This window comes from Candida margitis (assembly GCF_024628925.1).
Source record: "Candida margitis strain CBS 14175 chromosome Unknown scaffold16, whole genome shotgun sequence".
In the NCBI taxonomy this organism is placed as follows: Eukaryota; Fungi; Ascomycota; class Pichiomycetes; order Serinales; family Debaryomycetaceae; genus Lodderomyces; species Lodderomyces margitis.
This window is the reverse complement of record NW_026261824.1, coordinates 198,546-214,313: the sequence shown is the minus strand read 5'-3', so window position 1 is coordinate 214,313 and position 15,768 is coordinate 198,546. Positions and strand designations below refer to the sequence as shown.

At 37.9% G+C, this 15,768-nt stretch overlaps 7 protein-coding genes across 7 annotated transcripts; 4 read left to right on the top strand and 3 right to left on the bottom strand. All coding sequences in view use genetic code 12, as the record gives it.

The window, feature by feature from the left end:
• Positions 1–1,977: 1,977 nt before the first annotated feature.
• Positions 1,978–3,699, top strand: CANMA_003366 (uncharacterized protein; the record flags this gene model as incomplete). The annotated part of the gene is made up of 1 exon (XM_051815536.1): positions 1,978–3,699. The coding sequence occupies one exon, from the start codon at positions 1,978–1,980 to the stop codon at positions 3,697–3,699; it is 1,722 nt and encodes a 573-aa protein (XP_051671104.1).
• Positions 3,700–4,790: 1,091 nt separating this feature from the next.
• CANMA_003365 (p24 family protein) lies at positions 4,791–5,567 on the top strand (the record flags this gene model as incomplete). The annotated part of the gene is made up of 1 exon (XM_051815534.1): positions 4,791–5,567. One exon carries the CDS (start codon positions 4,791–4,793, stop codon positions 5,565–5,567), a length of 777 nt encoding a protein of 258 aa, XP_051671103.1.
• A 160-nt stretch (positions 5,568–5,727) lies between these two features.
• Positions 5,728–6,777, bottom strand: CANMA_003364 (exosome non-catalytic core subunit; the record flags this gene model as incomplete). The annotated part of the gene is made up of 1 exon (XM_051815533.1): positions 5,728–6,777. One exon carries the CDS (start codon positions 6,775–6,777, stop codon positions 5,728–5,730), a length of 1,050 nt encoding a protein of 349 aa, XP_051671102.1.
• An 80-nt stretch (positions 6,778–6,857) lies between these two features.
• Positions 6,858–8,225, top strand: CANMA_003363 (tRNA (guanine) methyltransferase; the record flags this gene model as incomplete). The annotated part of the gene is made up of 1 exon (XM_051815532.1): positions 6,858–8,225. One exon carries the CDS (start codon positions 6,858–6,860, stop codon positions 8,223–8,225), a length of 1,368 nt encoding a protein of 455 aa, XP_051671101.1.
• A 646-nt stretch (positions 8,226–8,871) lies between these two features.
• On the top strand, positions 8,872–11,298 carry CANMA_003362 (uncharacterized protein; the record flags this gene model as incomplete). The annotated part of the gene is made up of 1 exon (XM_051815531.1): positions 8,872–11,298. One exon carries the CDS (start codon positions 8,872–8,874, stop codon positions 11,296–11,298), a length of 2,427 nt encoding a protein of 808 aa, XP_051671100.1.
• A 73-nt stretch (positions 11,299–11,371) lies between these two features.
• On the bottom strand, positions 11,372–12,733 carry HRQ2 (Hrq2p; the record flags this gene model as incomplete). Its single annotated transcript, XM_051815530.1, has 1 exon — positions 11,372–12,733. The coding sequence occupies one exon, from the start codon at positions 12,731–12,733 to the stop codon at positions 11,372–11,374; it is 1,362 nt and encodes a 453-aa protein (XP_051671099.1).
• A 1,034-nt stretch (positions 12,734–13,767) lies between these two features.
• CANMA_003360 (uncharacterized protein) lies at positions 13,768–15,489 on the bottom strand (the record flags this gene model as incomplete). The annotated part of the gene is made up of 1 exon (XM_051815529.1): positions 13,768–15,489. The coding sequence occupies one exon, from the start codon at positions 15,487–15,489 to the stop codon at positions 13,768–13,770; it is 1,722 nt and encodes a 573-aa protein (XP_051671098.1).
• Between the last annotated feature and the right edge of the window lie 279 nt (positions 15,490–15,768).

The window sequence follows — 15,768 nt, the reverse complement described above, 5'->3', positions numbered from 1 at the left end:
AGTGCTTTGTTTCTTTTCCTCTTTCTTTAGAAAATGGTTCTAACAACGATGTCGAAATTAGTAACCACGTCCTACAAGGGAGATTCCATTGGGTTAGTGACCTGGTAAATATTACCTTCCATCAGCTGTTAGCTGTCATGCTTAATCTATATATTAGTTCTGATTTTCCCTTCACTTTAATATTACACTGGTTCCCTGTGTGTGAATCTTTGTCACAAGAATTTCATTTTTTGTTTCTGTTTTTGTGTTTTTTTTTTACCCCATGTCACTTGGTTTTCATATGTTTTCGTTCCTGGAGGTACCAGATTCTTGAGATTTCAGGGACCCCAAGTGGAATTTTGGATCTTGTTTGTTTGTACTACATTTTTAACTAAAAGTAATGTTCAAAAGCCGCCCCGAGTTGTAGTTTGATCTCTCATCAGTCTCTTTAGCTCTGCTCGTTTGATTCATTGATTATTCTACAGAGTAGCCAGAATATTTTCTAAATAGTTAAGGTTTTTCTGTACTTCCAAGGCCATCATTTATATAAAATGTAGTTTCCTACCTCCTATTTGCAACATTTGAACAAGTAATAGTAAGAAAATCACATATTCAAGCCTTTTCATTAAAGGGGACTACGGTTGTATATTTCGCAATTTAACAGTTTATTGCTTTGCAATCAGGGCGGGAACTTTGTATATCATGTACAAGCAATGCCCACACCTTTGCATCTTTTTCAGCATGAGAGTGTTTTTTTGAGTCGAAGCTAACTCAATTGACACACCCCCGACTTATCAAGAATAAATCATAAAGATTTTGCCTACTTTGCTGTGCGCAATACTGTCAAAAACAAAAAGCAAAACCTTTAACATGCCACAATATGGCTTAGTTCAGCATTGGAAAGACTCCATTTGCCAACTTCCTTTTGAAAAGAATTCCTCGCTAATTTGGTTCCTACGCCTTTGGTAACAAGTGATGTATCCATATCTGCCTATGAAAATCAGTTACTTGAAACGACAAGTCCATGCGACAAAGAGGTTAGCCAAGAGATACAACTGGCGAGGCCTATTAGTAATTAATGAAACCTTGTTACCCTATTTAGGAAAACAGAATTGCGAGTTTATTTTAAGAATCCACAACATTCCTATTGGAGAAGTTAGCCCCGCTCCTGCATCATCTAAAAAAGTGTAATGGTGGTGTTTATTTAATGAGCTTGGAAGCAAAAACATCGTTCAAGTAACGAACTAGTTCAGTCATAAATATGTATATGGCTCTAGCTGATACGAGTACAACGAAGCTTTTATATACACAACTTCAGAGCTGAAACGAAACTCAGGATCTTTAGCTGTGAGCTAGAGAAAAGTGGACTTGAGGTCGGTCAAGAACCAGAAGTACACCTCAGTACCCCATTTAATTTCTACTGCAGAAGGAGTCAAAAAATAGTTTCAGAAACTAAACATTGCAGATAAGCTTTGCAGGCTATGAAGAAAGTTTGGTTTGAGTATGCTGTGCTGTAAATGTTTCAGCAGGTTACAATTGCACTTTGAGTATTAATGAGAACACAATCGTCTTAGCACAGGTAACAACTAAAACTATACAACTGTCGTTAATTGGTTCTTCTTTGCTATGGGACTTTACATGGCTTTATTATTTTCACAGTTAACTTATTTACTGGACCTTTTTGTACGGAAAATTAGTATTTACACAAAAATATCCTGATTAGCTATCTTGGATTAGTGGAAGGGGTAGGATGTCACAAGAGCAGGTGATGAGGTGCAATTGAATAATTTATATAAATGGCTTTTTTGAGTCTGGTACACTTGCATATTCCAGAAAGAGGTATCGTTGTTTTTTGTGGGGAAATGGATTATGGCATGATTCAAACCGAGAAGACTGTCAGGGCATTGGCATCGCTATATAAGTAACATATTCAAACCTATAACCCGTTTTACCATTAATATACAGCCATTTCAATATTCATATTCTATAATAAAAGATATGGGATTGAAGGGCAATATGACGAATTTTGCAGTCACCCGCAAAAAAATAATCCGTGAGCCAACTTCCTCCATGAACTTAGTCATAAGTACATCTAGAATAGTTGATGCCGATGAAAAAACCGGACAAATAGTAGAAGAAATAAGTTCAACTACCGGTGGGCAATCTGAAGGACCGAAAACACTAGAGAGAGGATTGAAGTCGAGACATGCTCAATTGATTGCTATTGGTGGAGCCATTGGTACGGGTTTATTTGTTGGGTCAGGTGCGGTATTGGTTACTTGTGGACCAGCATCCCTTTTCCTTTCATATGTCATCATGTCATCAGTGGTGTATTTCGTGATGCAAATGTTGGCCGAGATGACAATATTTTTACCATTACCCGGTAATGGTCCATTGGCATTTATTAATAACTTTTTATCACCTTCTTTTGGGTTTGCTTTAGGATGGAACTATTGGTATGCGTTTAGTGTATTGGTTGGGGCTGAAGTTACTGCCGCTGCTGTCGTTATTGAGTATTGGACTACCTCAGTCAGTACTGCCGTGTGGATAACTATATTGTTGGCGGTGATTATATTTATGAATATGACGTCGGTCAAGTTCTTTGGTGAAGCTGAATTCTGGTTTGCCTCAATAAAGATTATTGCCTTGGTAGGGTTGATTATCATGAGTATTGTGTTGTTCTTTGGAGGTGGTCCAAACCATGATAGATTGGGGTTCAGGTATTGGAAGCATTCGCCATTCAAAGAACACCTTACAGGTGGTTCAACAGGGAGATTCTTGGGATTATGGACAGCTATTATCAAGTCAGGATTTTCATACATCACGTCACCAGAAGTTGTTTCGACAACAATGGGGGAAACTATTGCCCCACGAGCCAATGGTGCCAAGGCTGCTCGTCGTTTTATTTACCGTTTGGTTTTCTTTTACGTTTTGGGATCTTTGAGCATTGGTGTTATTGTAAGTTCAAGAGACAAAAAATTGTTTGGAGGTGCTTCTGACTCGTCAGGCAGTCCCTTTACTATTACTATCCAGAATGCTGGCATCAAAGGATTAAACCATGTTATAAATGCAGTCATCTTGACGTCAGCAGAATCGGCCGGTAATTCATTCTTGTATTCTGCTTCGAGAGCATTGTTCTCTATGGGCCAAAGTGGGAACGCTCCTAGACTTTTTGCTAGAGTCAACAGGTTTGGTATACCAGTTTACAGTGTTGCCGCTTCCTCTTTATTTGGATTTTTGTCGTACTTGAATGTGTCGTCTGCTTCCGCAAGCGTGTTCAGTTGGCTTTCAAATATTTCGACAATTTCAGGATTCATAGGCTGGCTATCAATTGCAATTGCTTACCTTCGCTGGAGAAAGGCAATACAGTTCCACGGTCTCTCCGACCGTGTTCCTTACAGATCGTACTTGGAACCATTTGGAGCTTACTATGTCATATTTATGATGTCTATAATAACCATCACCAACGGTTATGCTGTGTTTTTTGACTTTAAGGGTGCTGACTTTGTTGCTGCCTATATAACCTTGCCCATTGTGGTTGTATTGTACTTTGGACACTGGTTGTATGAGCGTTTCATCAAGGGAAACAAGTTATGGTTTATTCCAATAGAGGATATCGACTTGACGACAAACTTGGACTTGATTGAAGAGGAGGAGCAGAATTACGAGCCACGCGTACCAAAGAATTTGTTGCAAAAATTCTGGTTCTGGTTAGCATAAAGTCCCAGACAGCTTTAGGGGAGGTAAGCTAGACATAATTCTTTTTTTTTTTTTTTTTTTTTTTTTCACAACTAAGTTGCACATGGTCTATTGTCAACTTGAAATAGTTAGTACTCTCGTGACTCTGATAAAACAATGGCCCCTACCACTAGAAAAATAAAAACAAAAAAAACATTACGATTTTGACGCGTCTCTTAAGAAAATGTCTTCACAAAATTTCAAACTTTCCAATAGTAAGAGTAGCACACCCTCAAATAACAAAGAGAGAAAAAATACAGAGAGGAAAACAAAAAAATAAAAGAAACAGTAGCCAAGTAAACTTTTGTAATGTTTGTGTTAAATTATGTAGACTAGATTTGAACTACACCTAATTAGTACTAATACTACTTTAAAATTTCTTGGTACATTATATAAATACTTTGTGCAATGTATATATATATGAGAAACCAGTGTTAATCAACCAATCGCATATCAACTCTTATACTATGACCTTTTTCTGCAAGATTGTTCTTGATTCAACTTCCTTTCTCTTACTCTAATGGCAAATACATCACTTAATATTTTCTATGGAAGGCTAGAAGAAAGATTTATCTCCTTGGCTTAAAAGTACATCACACTTTTTTTTTTTCACAACTCGAGGGATGATTACATACAGTACATACACAGAAAATTCAAAATTTTCATTTGTAAGACAATAACAATACAAAATAAAATAAAATAAAATAAAATAAAATAAAATAAAATAAAATAAAATAAAATAAAATAAAATAAAATAAAATAAAATAAAATAAAATAAAATAAAAAAAAAAATAAAACTAAATTAAAAAAAAAAAAAACATTCAAAGTTCAGTGTGAGATTTGGAAATTACCACTGAAATAGCAGCATCACTACAAAACACATATGGAATTGAAGTACTGTTCTAGATTACCTACAATCCTACATTAGATTTATCATTACCATATTATCCGGTAATTAACCAGGAACACCGTTGCTTTGTCCACACCTCCAAACGCATATAAAAACGTCTTATATTCCACTCGCTTGTCACCATCCAACTTTTATCAACCTCGCTACACTACAACCCACCAAGATGCATTTTCTCGGGAGTCTACGAACTTGCTTTCTATTAACAGCTCTACTACCACTTTCGCTCGCAATAGGATTGCTAGTGCCGCCGTTGAAGAAAAATCAGCTCCCATCGTTGGACAACCTACAACAATGCCTTTCCTACGAACTTGGGACGAATGAGGTGCTATTTCTCACCATTAAGTCGATTGAGCATTTACAGTCACAGGACTTGAATTTGTTGATATTGGATAGCATGGGCAATAAATTGAGAGATCAGCCAAATTTGCAAAAGTTTTCCAGTCCTATTGAACTTATAATTAATCCCCAGGGTGTAGCCGATGACGAAGAGGCTTCGGCTCCTTTGCAAGACCGTGACTTGGCTCCCTCAAAACTAGTTCACATTTGTTTTTACAATACGTTTAATGACTTGTCATGGAGTTTTCAGCCAAGGACGTATGAAGTTGAAATGACAGTGAATATCAAGGATGACATCAGAAGCACTGATTATCAAATGTACAAGCAATTCTTTGCCTATCTTGACAAAGATCTAACAGAGGGAGAGTTTGATAACAAGATGAATATGGTTGCCCTTGACCTTGACAATATTGTAGCCAAACTACACAATTCCGACGATGTATTGAAGGAGCTTTTAGATCACGAATTTAAATTGAGGGACGTTAATGAGGAGATTTTCAGTGGATATACATTTATCAGCATTGTACTTTGTTCAACGATATTTGTCTGTGGTGTCATACAACTAGTATACTTTAAACTTTTCCTTCGAAAGATTGTGAAATGATATTTTACACCTTCATTAGAGCTTGATAGCATTACTTTGGTATTTGCTTTCCATTTTATTTAATTCGCATCAATTTTAATCATTAATATTTAGCAATATAATAGACAATAAGTAATTTGACCATACCGAGTTTTCAGTGAACTTTGACAATTTCAGTTTATTATTGACCCCTCATTTCCTCGCTTGTCAAAACCTCTCTGCACAACTGTTCCATGGACTCCCGATCAATCAAACTACCGACGTTGGAGTATGCAAGACTTGCTTCATAACCCATTATTATTCGTTGCTCTGTTATACCTAGTTCCCCAAATGCCAACGCTTTAATCACGTTGTAATATCTGGCAATATTATTTCTTGTCAGCTGGTTGATTTCCTCATTCTTGTCACTATATATTTCCCACGAACTTTCCTCCTCTAATCTTGTTATGGAAACCGAACCCTGCCCTGGTGTGTAATCTTTTGCACCCAGCTGTACTTTTAGTCCATTCGAATTGACAGTAGAAGGCGGTGCTAGTTTTGACTTGGTCTTGTAAAGCCATATGTATCCATTGACTCCTAATATTACGGAAACATTTCCCGGCAAATCATAACTGTGGTTCTTTGACTTTACAACCAATGAGCTTGGGATTTTCAAAAATATACCATTTCTCAATTTCCCGTATTTGAGCGACCTTGTATGCAAGGAAGCAATACCATTGTTGAATATTGTTTGCACTTCACAGTTCAACAAATCGCCTTCTTTCAAAAAAGACCGCATCTGTAACTCATCACTTTCTGACTTACGACGCAAGATACCCCCTGGTAAATTGACACTTCCCAACATCAATATCGCATCTTGTTTGGTGCCAATGTCCACTTTCCACCTCTTGTTGGCAACCTCTGTTATACGTCCAACAACGTGATCTCCTGTTTCGGGTACATACTTTCCACGTATAGCATTGACACTAAGAAGTCGATTAACTCGCGAGATGTTGCCCACTACTGAGGAATAAGTCTTGTCATCAATAAAGTAAGTTCCGTGCCCTTTCATCCAAACTGGGTCGCTTGTAATCAATTCTCCAGGAGTGACAATAGCATTATTGCGGACCTCTTGCTGTCTTGAGTCTTCAAAGGAAGGCTCATCCACTTCCATGTCATCATCAGATCTCTCATCCTCGTACTCCACTCGTGAAATTGGTTTTGATATGCTTATTACTCCTGCTGTGTCCATCTTGTTTAGTCCGATGAGATACACCTCGTTTGCAAATTATTCTCATATTTTTTTTTTTTCCATTTCATTTCAACTTTCCAATGAACTTGAAGCTACTATCCCACCTATCGAAATCTCAGAGACAATCGGTAGTCATGTCCGTGTATAAGCCTCCAGTCAATAGAGAAATGAGAGAATTGGATCGGTCCTTTTTCAACAAAACAATACCGCTTCAAGCTGCTTATTTCCCACAACCAAAATTTCTCGGACAATTTGTCAAAGCTTGTCAACCAGACATCTTTTACGTTCGCAATATTAAACATATTGTCGATTTGGATAACTCCAAGGCGGTGCTATTGAGGGAAGGGATTGAGAAAGTACTGGATTTGGGTGAAAAGACTCAGGAAAAAGTCAGACAGTTCAATATTGAGTTGAAGCCATACCTACTTCATCTTGATTATTCATTTTGGAAAAGTGACGAGATTCTACAGGCCATTTTGCCTGAGGATCTAGTTGATGAGGTTCCAAGTGGATACAGCCAGGCAGGACACCTCGCTCATTTAAATCTACGCGATGAATTTAAACCCTATGGTAAACTAATTGGGCAAGTTATTATGGACAAGAACCCTTCGATAAAAACAGTTGTTGACAAGAAGAACACAATCGCCAATAAGTTTAGGACATTTCCCTTGGAGCTCCTTGCAGGGGAGGACAATTTTATTGTGGAGCAGAATGAAAGTGGGTGTCGCTTTAAGTTTGATTTTAGTAAGGTTTACTGGAACTCACGTCTTAGCACGGAGCATGAAAGGCTAGTTAACAAGTTTGGAAAGCATGAGGTTGTTGGCGATGTCATGGCTGGTGTTGGTCCATTTGCGTTACCCAGTGGTAAGAAGGACACAATTGTTCTTGCTAACGATTTGAACCCAGAGAGTTACAAGTACTTGCAGGAGAATATAGTGTTGAACAAGGTAGATACGTTCGTCAAGGCATGGAACTTGGATGGCCGAAAATTTATTCAAACAGCAGCAGAGTTGCTACAAGACTTGTCAAATCGAGGTCCTTTGAAGAAGTCTACAGTCAAAAGATCCAAGAATAATAAAACCATCACCACTGAAGACATCCCTGTGCCAAAGTTCTACCACCATTTTGTCATGAACTTGCCCGACTCTGCTTTGTCTTTTCTTGATGCATACATTGGCCTTTATTCAAAATATCCCCAAGTTCGTGACGAGCCAGGCTTCAAGCTACCTTGGATCCACGTTCATTGTTTTGAAAAATTTGAAAATGGCGAAGACCCAACAGTACAAGAGTTGAGTGAAAGGCTATGGGCCAAGATCTGTAAATTAATTGATTACGAATTGGACATCACAAAGATGGAGTTTCATCAAGTAAGAATGGTGAGCCCTACTAAACCAATGTTTTGTGTTTCATTTGAATTACCCGAGGAAGTGGCGTTTCGAAGTCAATAAAAGAAGCTTGTAAATGGAAGATTGGGGTAACAATATTTGGTTTCAGTAGCAACTGTTCTTACAAAAGAGGGAATTACATGTGGTGGAATGTTTCCTGTGCTTAAATTATTGTATATTCGATCAACAGTAAATGCAAACAAACTGTCCTTAAATACTATATTACTACCACCTCCGCCATATCCCCATATATATCCCTGATTATAGGCACATATATCTATCCTTTCTAAGTATAGAAACACCCACACACACACTTACTCTTGATCTTTTTGACTGGAAGCTTAGCAATAGAGTGGTGTATTCACTACTCATTCATATTATAAAGGAAAAAAGAAGATAGTTGTGTAGCAAAAAGGAACAACACTCAATATGTTTAAAGGAAGTAATCACCTGCTAGAAGTAATAACACCGAATTGCCCTTGTCTTTTCTTCCTCTTATCTCTTTAGGGGGAGACGGGGGAGAGTAGAAAAGAGGCAGATGTTACCTGCATATAAAGAAAGAAACAAAAATTAATTATTTTTTATCACGCAGTATCTATTTCTCTCTCTTACTTCATTCAATTACTGTCTATAATCTATTTGTGTGGAGGCAACTTTCATTTTGATTTAATACTAACCACTGTGTATACCCCTTTTTTCTTTAATAATCATGTCACAGACGCCAATAGAATCACCACAATCACAATCACAAGGTCATTCAATTACAACTGCAACAGAAAAGTCCACACTCGACGCCAATATTACGACCCCACAGCAACAGGCACAACAAGATCAGGGTACGCCACAGACATCATACGATGAAGACGAAGATAACAATCCGTTTCTGCATCACCAAGGACTAAGTAGTTTTAGTCAATTGCATTTAAACAACAGTAGCCAACAACCCAACGAAGAGTTGTCTAAATCACTGGATGAAGTAGACGAATCAATGCTACTATACAAAACATCCAATAAACTAGATAAATCAAACAGCAAACATAACGAGTCGTTCAATACTGTCAATATGAATTTTGAGAGCAGAGTTACTAAATTACTAAAGCCCAAGATTCGAGTTAAAATACAAATCACTGAAGCAGGAAAGTCTAATGAAGGCATGAACAATTCCCTGAAGAAATATATCGTTTACACCATAAAGCTTGTCAATTTGGATGCTAAAAACGATGAGATTTTAACAAGAAGGAGATATAGTGATTTCGAAAGTTTGCGTGACGTTTTAACCAAGATTTTCCCCTTGGTTATTATCCCACCAATCCCACCCAAGAATTATTTTGACTTTTCGGTCTTCAATGGGTTTGTTGGACAAGGAAGTATCGGATTTGGTACAAACAATGGTGGGGGAGTAGGAGTAGGTGGTGGCGGTATTGGACAAGATCGATCAATTGGTGGATTAGGGTCTGCCTCATCGGGTGCAGCAGCAGCAACTGCTGCTGCTAATGCGAACGTCAACACCAGCCATGCCACCACCTCATCAACCAATAACTTTTCTAACCCTGCATCGTACGCATACATTAATTCCAACCATCTAGCTAAAAACCAATTGGTTGAACATCGCAAACGACTCCTTTCGAATTTTTTAAACAACTGTCTTGAAATTAAACAGATCCGCAACCTTGAGTTTTTCCACAAGTTTCTTGATCCTAATGCTAATTGGTCTGATGAAATTGCCTTAATTCAAAATCAATTGCCTAAATCAATATATTTACTGAATCCAGAAAATGGGTTGAAAACAGATGCCATATATGCCAATTTACCAAATCCTTCATCAAGTAAAAATACCATGAGTTTTTTCAAGGATAACGGGAAAAGGATCACCAAAAAGACCAATAAATTGATTGGAAACAGCATTAGTAGTAGTGCTAGCACTATAGCGGCCGAAGCCACTGGAGTCGCGCCTACGCCCGATACAACCGCCACTGAAGCATTACAAAAGAAGAAACAAAGTGAATACATTGTCGACACTTCGGGATTAGATGAAGTGAATAAAAGAATAATGACCAATTTCATGGGTCTTTCTAACGATTATGCCGAATTGGGTAGTATGTTTAATTCGTTTTCTTTGATGTTTTCAGAAACTTTTCTGCTGCTGCTGCGTAGCGAAGAGGAAGGTGGTGGAGGAAGGAGAGGTAGTGGGATTGCTAATACAAGTGACGACGATGGTGGTGTAGCTACAACTACATCGGCAGCTGTAGCCGTCACAAGCAATCAACGAGTTGGACAAGACAAATCTAATGACCATGATGATGACGATGAATTGAATTTCATCTTTGACAAGATTGGTCAGTGTTTTGATCGATCTTATATTGCTATTAATTCGTTAATTGGTGATTTGGAAACTCAGTTTTCCGAACCATTGGGTGAGGCAGTCCAATATACTCAAATATTACATTATATAACCAAATATCAGTCAAGGAAATTGACTCAGAAGCAAATGTTGGATGATGATGTGAAGTACAAGAGAAAAGAGTTGAATCAATTATTGAAGATTGAACAAGAAGCAGGTATGGTTGAACATGCAATTAGGCATCAGCATAGTAGCAATAATAGCCACAGCCACAGCAACAACACTAATAACGATTCAACCAAGTCAAAGTTTGACTTGAATGGTGGTAATGCAGCCACGTCTGCTTCTGCTGCCACCTCCACTAATGCTTACAAATCAGCCCCCAATGGTACTCCAATAACTAATGGAGCATCAAGCAACAACAGTAATGCAACGTCCCCCACATCTTCCGCCAGCGGCGGAGGAGCAGGGTTATTCAAATTGCCCAGTTTTAAATTTAAGAAGTTAACGCGATATGTAAGTGAAATAATTGATCAAAATCCGCAACAAACAAGACGCACCAAAATCCATGAATTAACTGACAAGATTGGCGTATTGGAGAAATGTCAAGATATAATGCTTGCTGATTTATCATTTATCTATGATGAAATTGACAAGAATTTACAACAGTTTCAAATTCATCAGTTGAAGATGATTTATGAGATATTGTTGTATTATAATCAGGTTTTGATTGGATGGGCAAAAAAGAATATTGAAATATGGCAAGATGTTAAAGATGAAATTATCAAGTATTGAAGAACTTTAACAATACAGTATATGTATATATATATATATATGTATAAGTATGTATACCTCTAATTGTACTGAATTAATCTTCCTCTTCTTCCAAGTATTTTATAATTGGTGGCCCCCATTCTTCAGCTCGCTTATAACGCGAAATATCTTCAGGTAAACCTCTTATAGCTCCAATCAAACGTTGTCTAACTTCCATTCCATCCGACTTAACTTTGGCCAAAGGTAACAAATACGTGCGAATGGTAAATACAATAGCCTTTGATTTGGGCAATCGTGTCAACACTTGACGTTCACTACGATAATGCACGTCATTTTCAAAATCCAACGAATCGTAATCCAACGCTTGTTGAATATAATCCGCTGGTAGATTATGTCCCTTGTTACTATCATCAACGTAAAATTTGCTATGTGTTTGTAGTGACCAATTGGACCTCGTTACAAACTGATGCGGTTGGATACGGTTGAAAAATTTATTCATTGACGTCCGCAACTTGGCGGTGTATCCCGGAATACGCTCGTGAATAAACGTCAATGGTTTATTGAACCGATCTAACGGATTGAACCCAGCGGCAAATGCAAACACTCCCGCTTTGAAAAAGTACTCACTTGATGTTGGATCCTCGGGTGTTGCTTTGGCTTGCTCGGGGTCGAGTTGGAGAATGATGAAATCTTCCTCGATATTTTCAGTAAGGTACTCTTGCAATACCAACCCATCTACGCCCTTACCGTGTAAAGGATAGCTCTTGCCCGTAATTAAATTCTTGACTTGGCCCTTGCTCTTGCTCTTGCTCTCACTCTCACCCTCACTCTCAACTTCATTGTTACGTTCAAAACAGGTTGGGTACTTGTCACACATATAGTTCATCACCAACTCATAAAACTCAACCACGGCAGTATAAGCCTCATCAGTCATAAACAAGGTGGACTCACGAGTGTTTTTGTCCTTGGGGTAATCAGGATGACAATTGTTCAAAATCTTTTTCTTATTTTCAAGACGATTCAAATACGTAGGTTCAACCAATAACCAATCTTGTGGATGCAATGTTGCAATTGACATGGTTAGTTTGTATGCGGCATTTTTGAATGGATATGATTTCAAGGCACTGGTTTCGCTCCATTGGAAGTCGGGCTCTACTGGGTGGATCTTGTAGTTTTCATCAAATGAATCATAGAATTTCGATTTTCCGCGTGGCGGTGGTGCCGAAGAGGACGAGGTTTCTTTATTGGTGGAACTGAGGTTATTCTCATCATCATCATGCGATTGGCTTTTACTTTTGATACTGTTGTTGTATTTAGTGATTAACACATACACGGCAGTGATTATGGTGATGACCAGTAACCAAAATGAAGGCGATGATGAATCTAATGATGCTTGGTCACCAAAAGAGGAAAACGCATTGAACTTGGTGAATAAAGTTTCAAACGTTGATTCCATTCAGTTGATGTTGTTTTTGGATGCAAATAGATTGGTGTAAAATTGGTGGAATCAATAGGGTTTTATTCGACTAAAAAACTGAAAAACTGATAAAACAGTATGGTTTGATAAAATTTTCCTAATTAGCGGAGGGATGTGATATATATATATATATGCACATGTATGTGTGTATGTATATGCATTATCTTTTGTTAAATAGTTTTACCTAAAGTGGTGAAAAGACGAGAAAATAAATTTCAAAAGTCAGTTTGTGATTTGATCGGGTTTCAATATCCGGTATCATATACTTCACTTACAGTCTTTTTAATTTTTACTCATACCAAAGCGACATAATTGTTCATACCAGTGCGACATAAAACAATTATGTCGCACTGGTATGAATAAAAAATAAAAAGACTGTATTACTATTACTTGTTGCTTATCTTTGCATATATCTCTCTTTTCTCCGCAGTTAAGAAAACCTTTTTTTGCGCGCTAAAATCATACAAAAAAAAATGAGTGTAATAGAATTCCCTTTCGCAACACACCGGAAACGGATCCCGCAACTCAACACAAAAATAAACAACCCACTCACATATATATATAAAAGCCCCGTTGAAAGGTTGTCCCGATAAATTAACCATTGCTAGTAAGTATTCACTCTATACTCCGCTCTCACAACCTTGATACCATGATAATGACTACTGGCGACTGTAGTTGAGTAATTGTTGGAGTGATCAAAGATCTAGACCTCTCAACAGGTAAGAACGAGAATATAAGATGATACGGCAAACTCCGATTTGGGTCCTGTAGGTTATGACACGGGTTGGTGAAGTGGCCCCTAATTACCAACTCATCTGGATATTGTTCTTCACTTGATAAAAACCTCAAATTGTTCTTTTTAAATCCATACCATCCTTTGGCATTAATGTCTAGCACAAATTTAGAGAAGTTTCACCAAAGACTAGCCTATGAACTCATATTTTCATATCTCATTACTAAATAAAACACACACAATAAACCCCTCATATCTAACCTTTCACTAGATCCCCTATTTAAGCTAACCAGAACCAAAATCTTTGCAAAAAATTCTTGGGCACACGCGGTTCATAATTTTGTTCTTCTTCTTCAACCAAATCCAAATTCTTAGTCAAATCGATCTCCTCAATGGGTACCAACCACCGCTTAGTTCCATTTCTCCAATAATCGTAAATGCGATGAGCTGCATATAACCCAACAACAATGGGTAATGTCACGTATGCAGCCACAAAATCAGCGCCATTGAAATCGAAAAACACGGCGTATCCATTGGTAATTGTAATTACCGACATCATGAATATGACGTAGTAGGCACCATATGGAAGTAAAATGGATTTGTATGGTACTCTATCACTAAGACCATGGAATTCAATGGCTTTTCTCCAACGAATATAGGTGAAACCTAAAGCCAACCACGCCAAGAACCCAGAAATGGTGGATATGTTGGTAAGCCAGTTGAACACATTTGCTGATGAAGAAGACACATTCAAATAAGCCAAAAAGCCAAATATCGATGAAATGGCAACGGCAAAATATGGAACACCAAATCTGTTGACAGTCGTGAAGATTCTTGGTGCTTTACCTCTTTGAGCCATCGAATATATGGCTCTTGATGCTGAGTACAAGAATGAATTACCGGCTGATGCCGCCGACGTCAAGATGACGGCATTGATCACATGATTTAACCCTTTTATACCAGCGTTTTTTATGGCAACTGTGAATGCACTACCCGAGGCATCAGAAGCACCACCAAACAATTGCTTATCATTGGAACTAACAATGACACTGATACTTAAAGTACCCAAGGCGTAAAAGAAAATCAAACGCCAAATAAAACGACGCGAAGCTTTAGCTCCGTTATATCTTGGAGCAACGGTTTCACCCATTGTTGTTGATACTAATTCAGGAGACGTGATGTATGAGAATCCTGACTTGATAATAGCTGTCCATAATCCCAAGAATCTACCTGTTGAACCACCTGTAAGGTGTTCTTTGAATGGCGAATGTTTCCAATACCTGAATCCCAATCTATCATGGTTTGGACCACCTCCAAAGAACAACACAATACTCAAGATAATCAACCCTACCAAGGCAATAATCTTTATTGAGGCAAACCAGAATTCAGCTTCACCAAAGAACTTGACCGACGTCATATTCATAAATATAATCACCGCCAACAATATAGTTATCCACACGGCAGTATTGACTGAGGTAGTCCAATACTCAATAACGACAGCAGCGGCAGTAACTTCAGCCCCAACCAATACACTAAACGCATACCAATAGTTCCAACCAAAAGCAAACCCAAAAGAAGGTGATAAAAAGTCATTAATAAATGCCAATGGACCATTACCGGGTAATGGTAAAAATATTGTCATCTCGGCCAACATTTGCATCACGAAATACACCACTGATGACATGATGACATATGAAAGGAAAAGGGATGCTGGTCCACAGGTAACCAATGCCGTACTTGACCCAACAAATAAACCCGTACCAATGGCCCCACCAATAGCAATCAATTGAGCATGTCTTGATTTTAAGCCTCTTTCTAGTGTTTCTGGCTCAAAGGTATGAGCACTTGCTCCAGAATTGGTACGTGATAGAACTTTGCCCGTTTTCTCATCAACTTCGACAATTTGCGAATTGGATATAGCTAAATTCAAGGATGCGGAAGATCCTCGATAGATGTGTTTTCGTGTAACACCAATCTTTTCCAAATTGTCTTTAAGACCCATCTTTATGGATTGTTGTTGTTGATGATATTGTTATTGCTTATATATGAGAAGCTAATACAACTGTCTTGCTGATGATGCTGAAGTAGTTGAAAAATTCATGAAAGTGGATATTTTGATCCCATTATATATAAAAACGTATCAGTTGATAAAAGTTACAAATACCTCTTCATGCTCAACATTCTTTTCTCCCCCTCTCGTCATCAACAATAACACTAAAAAGAAAATTTGGGCTTAAGTATCTTTGGTTATCTTTTTCTTTCGCAAGAAGAACAATAGCAG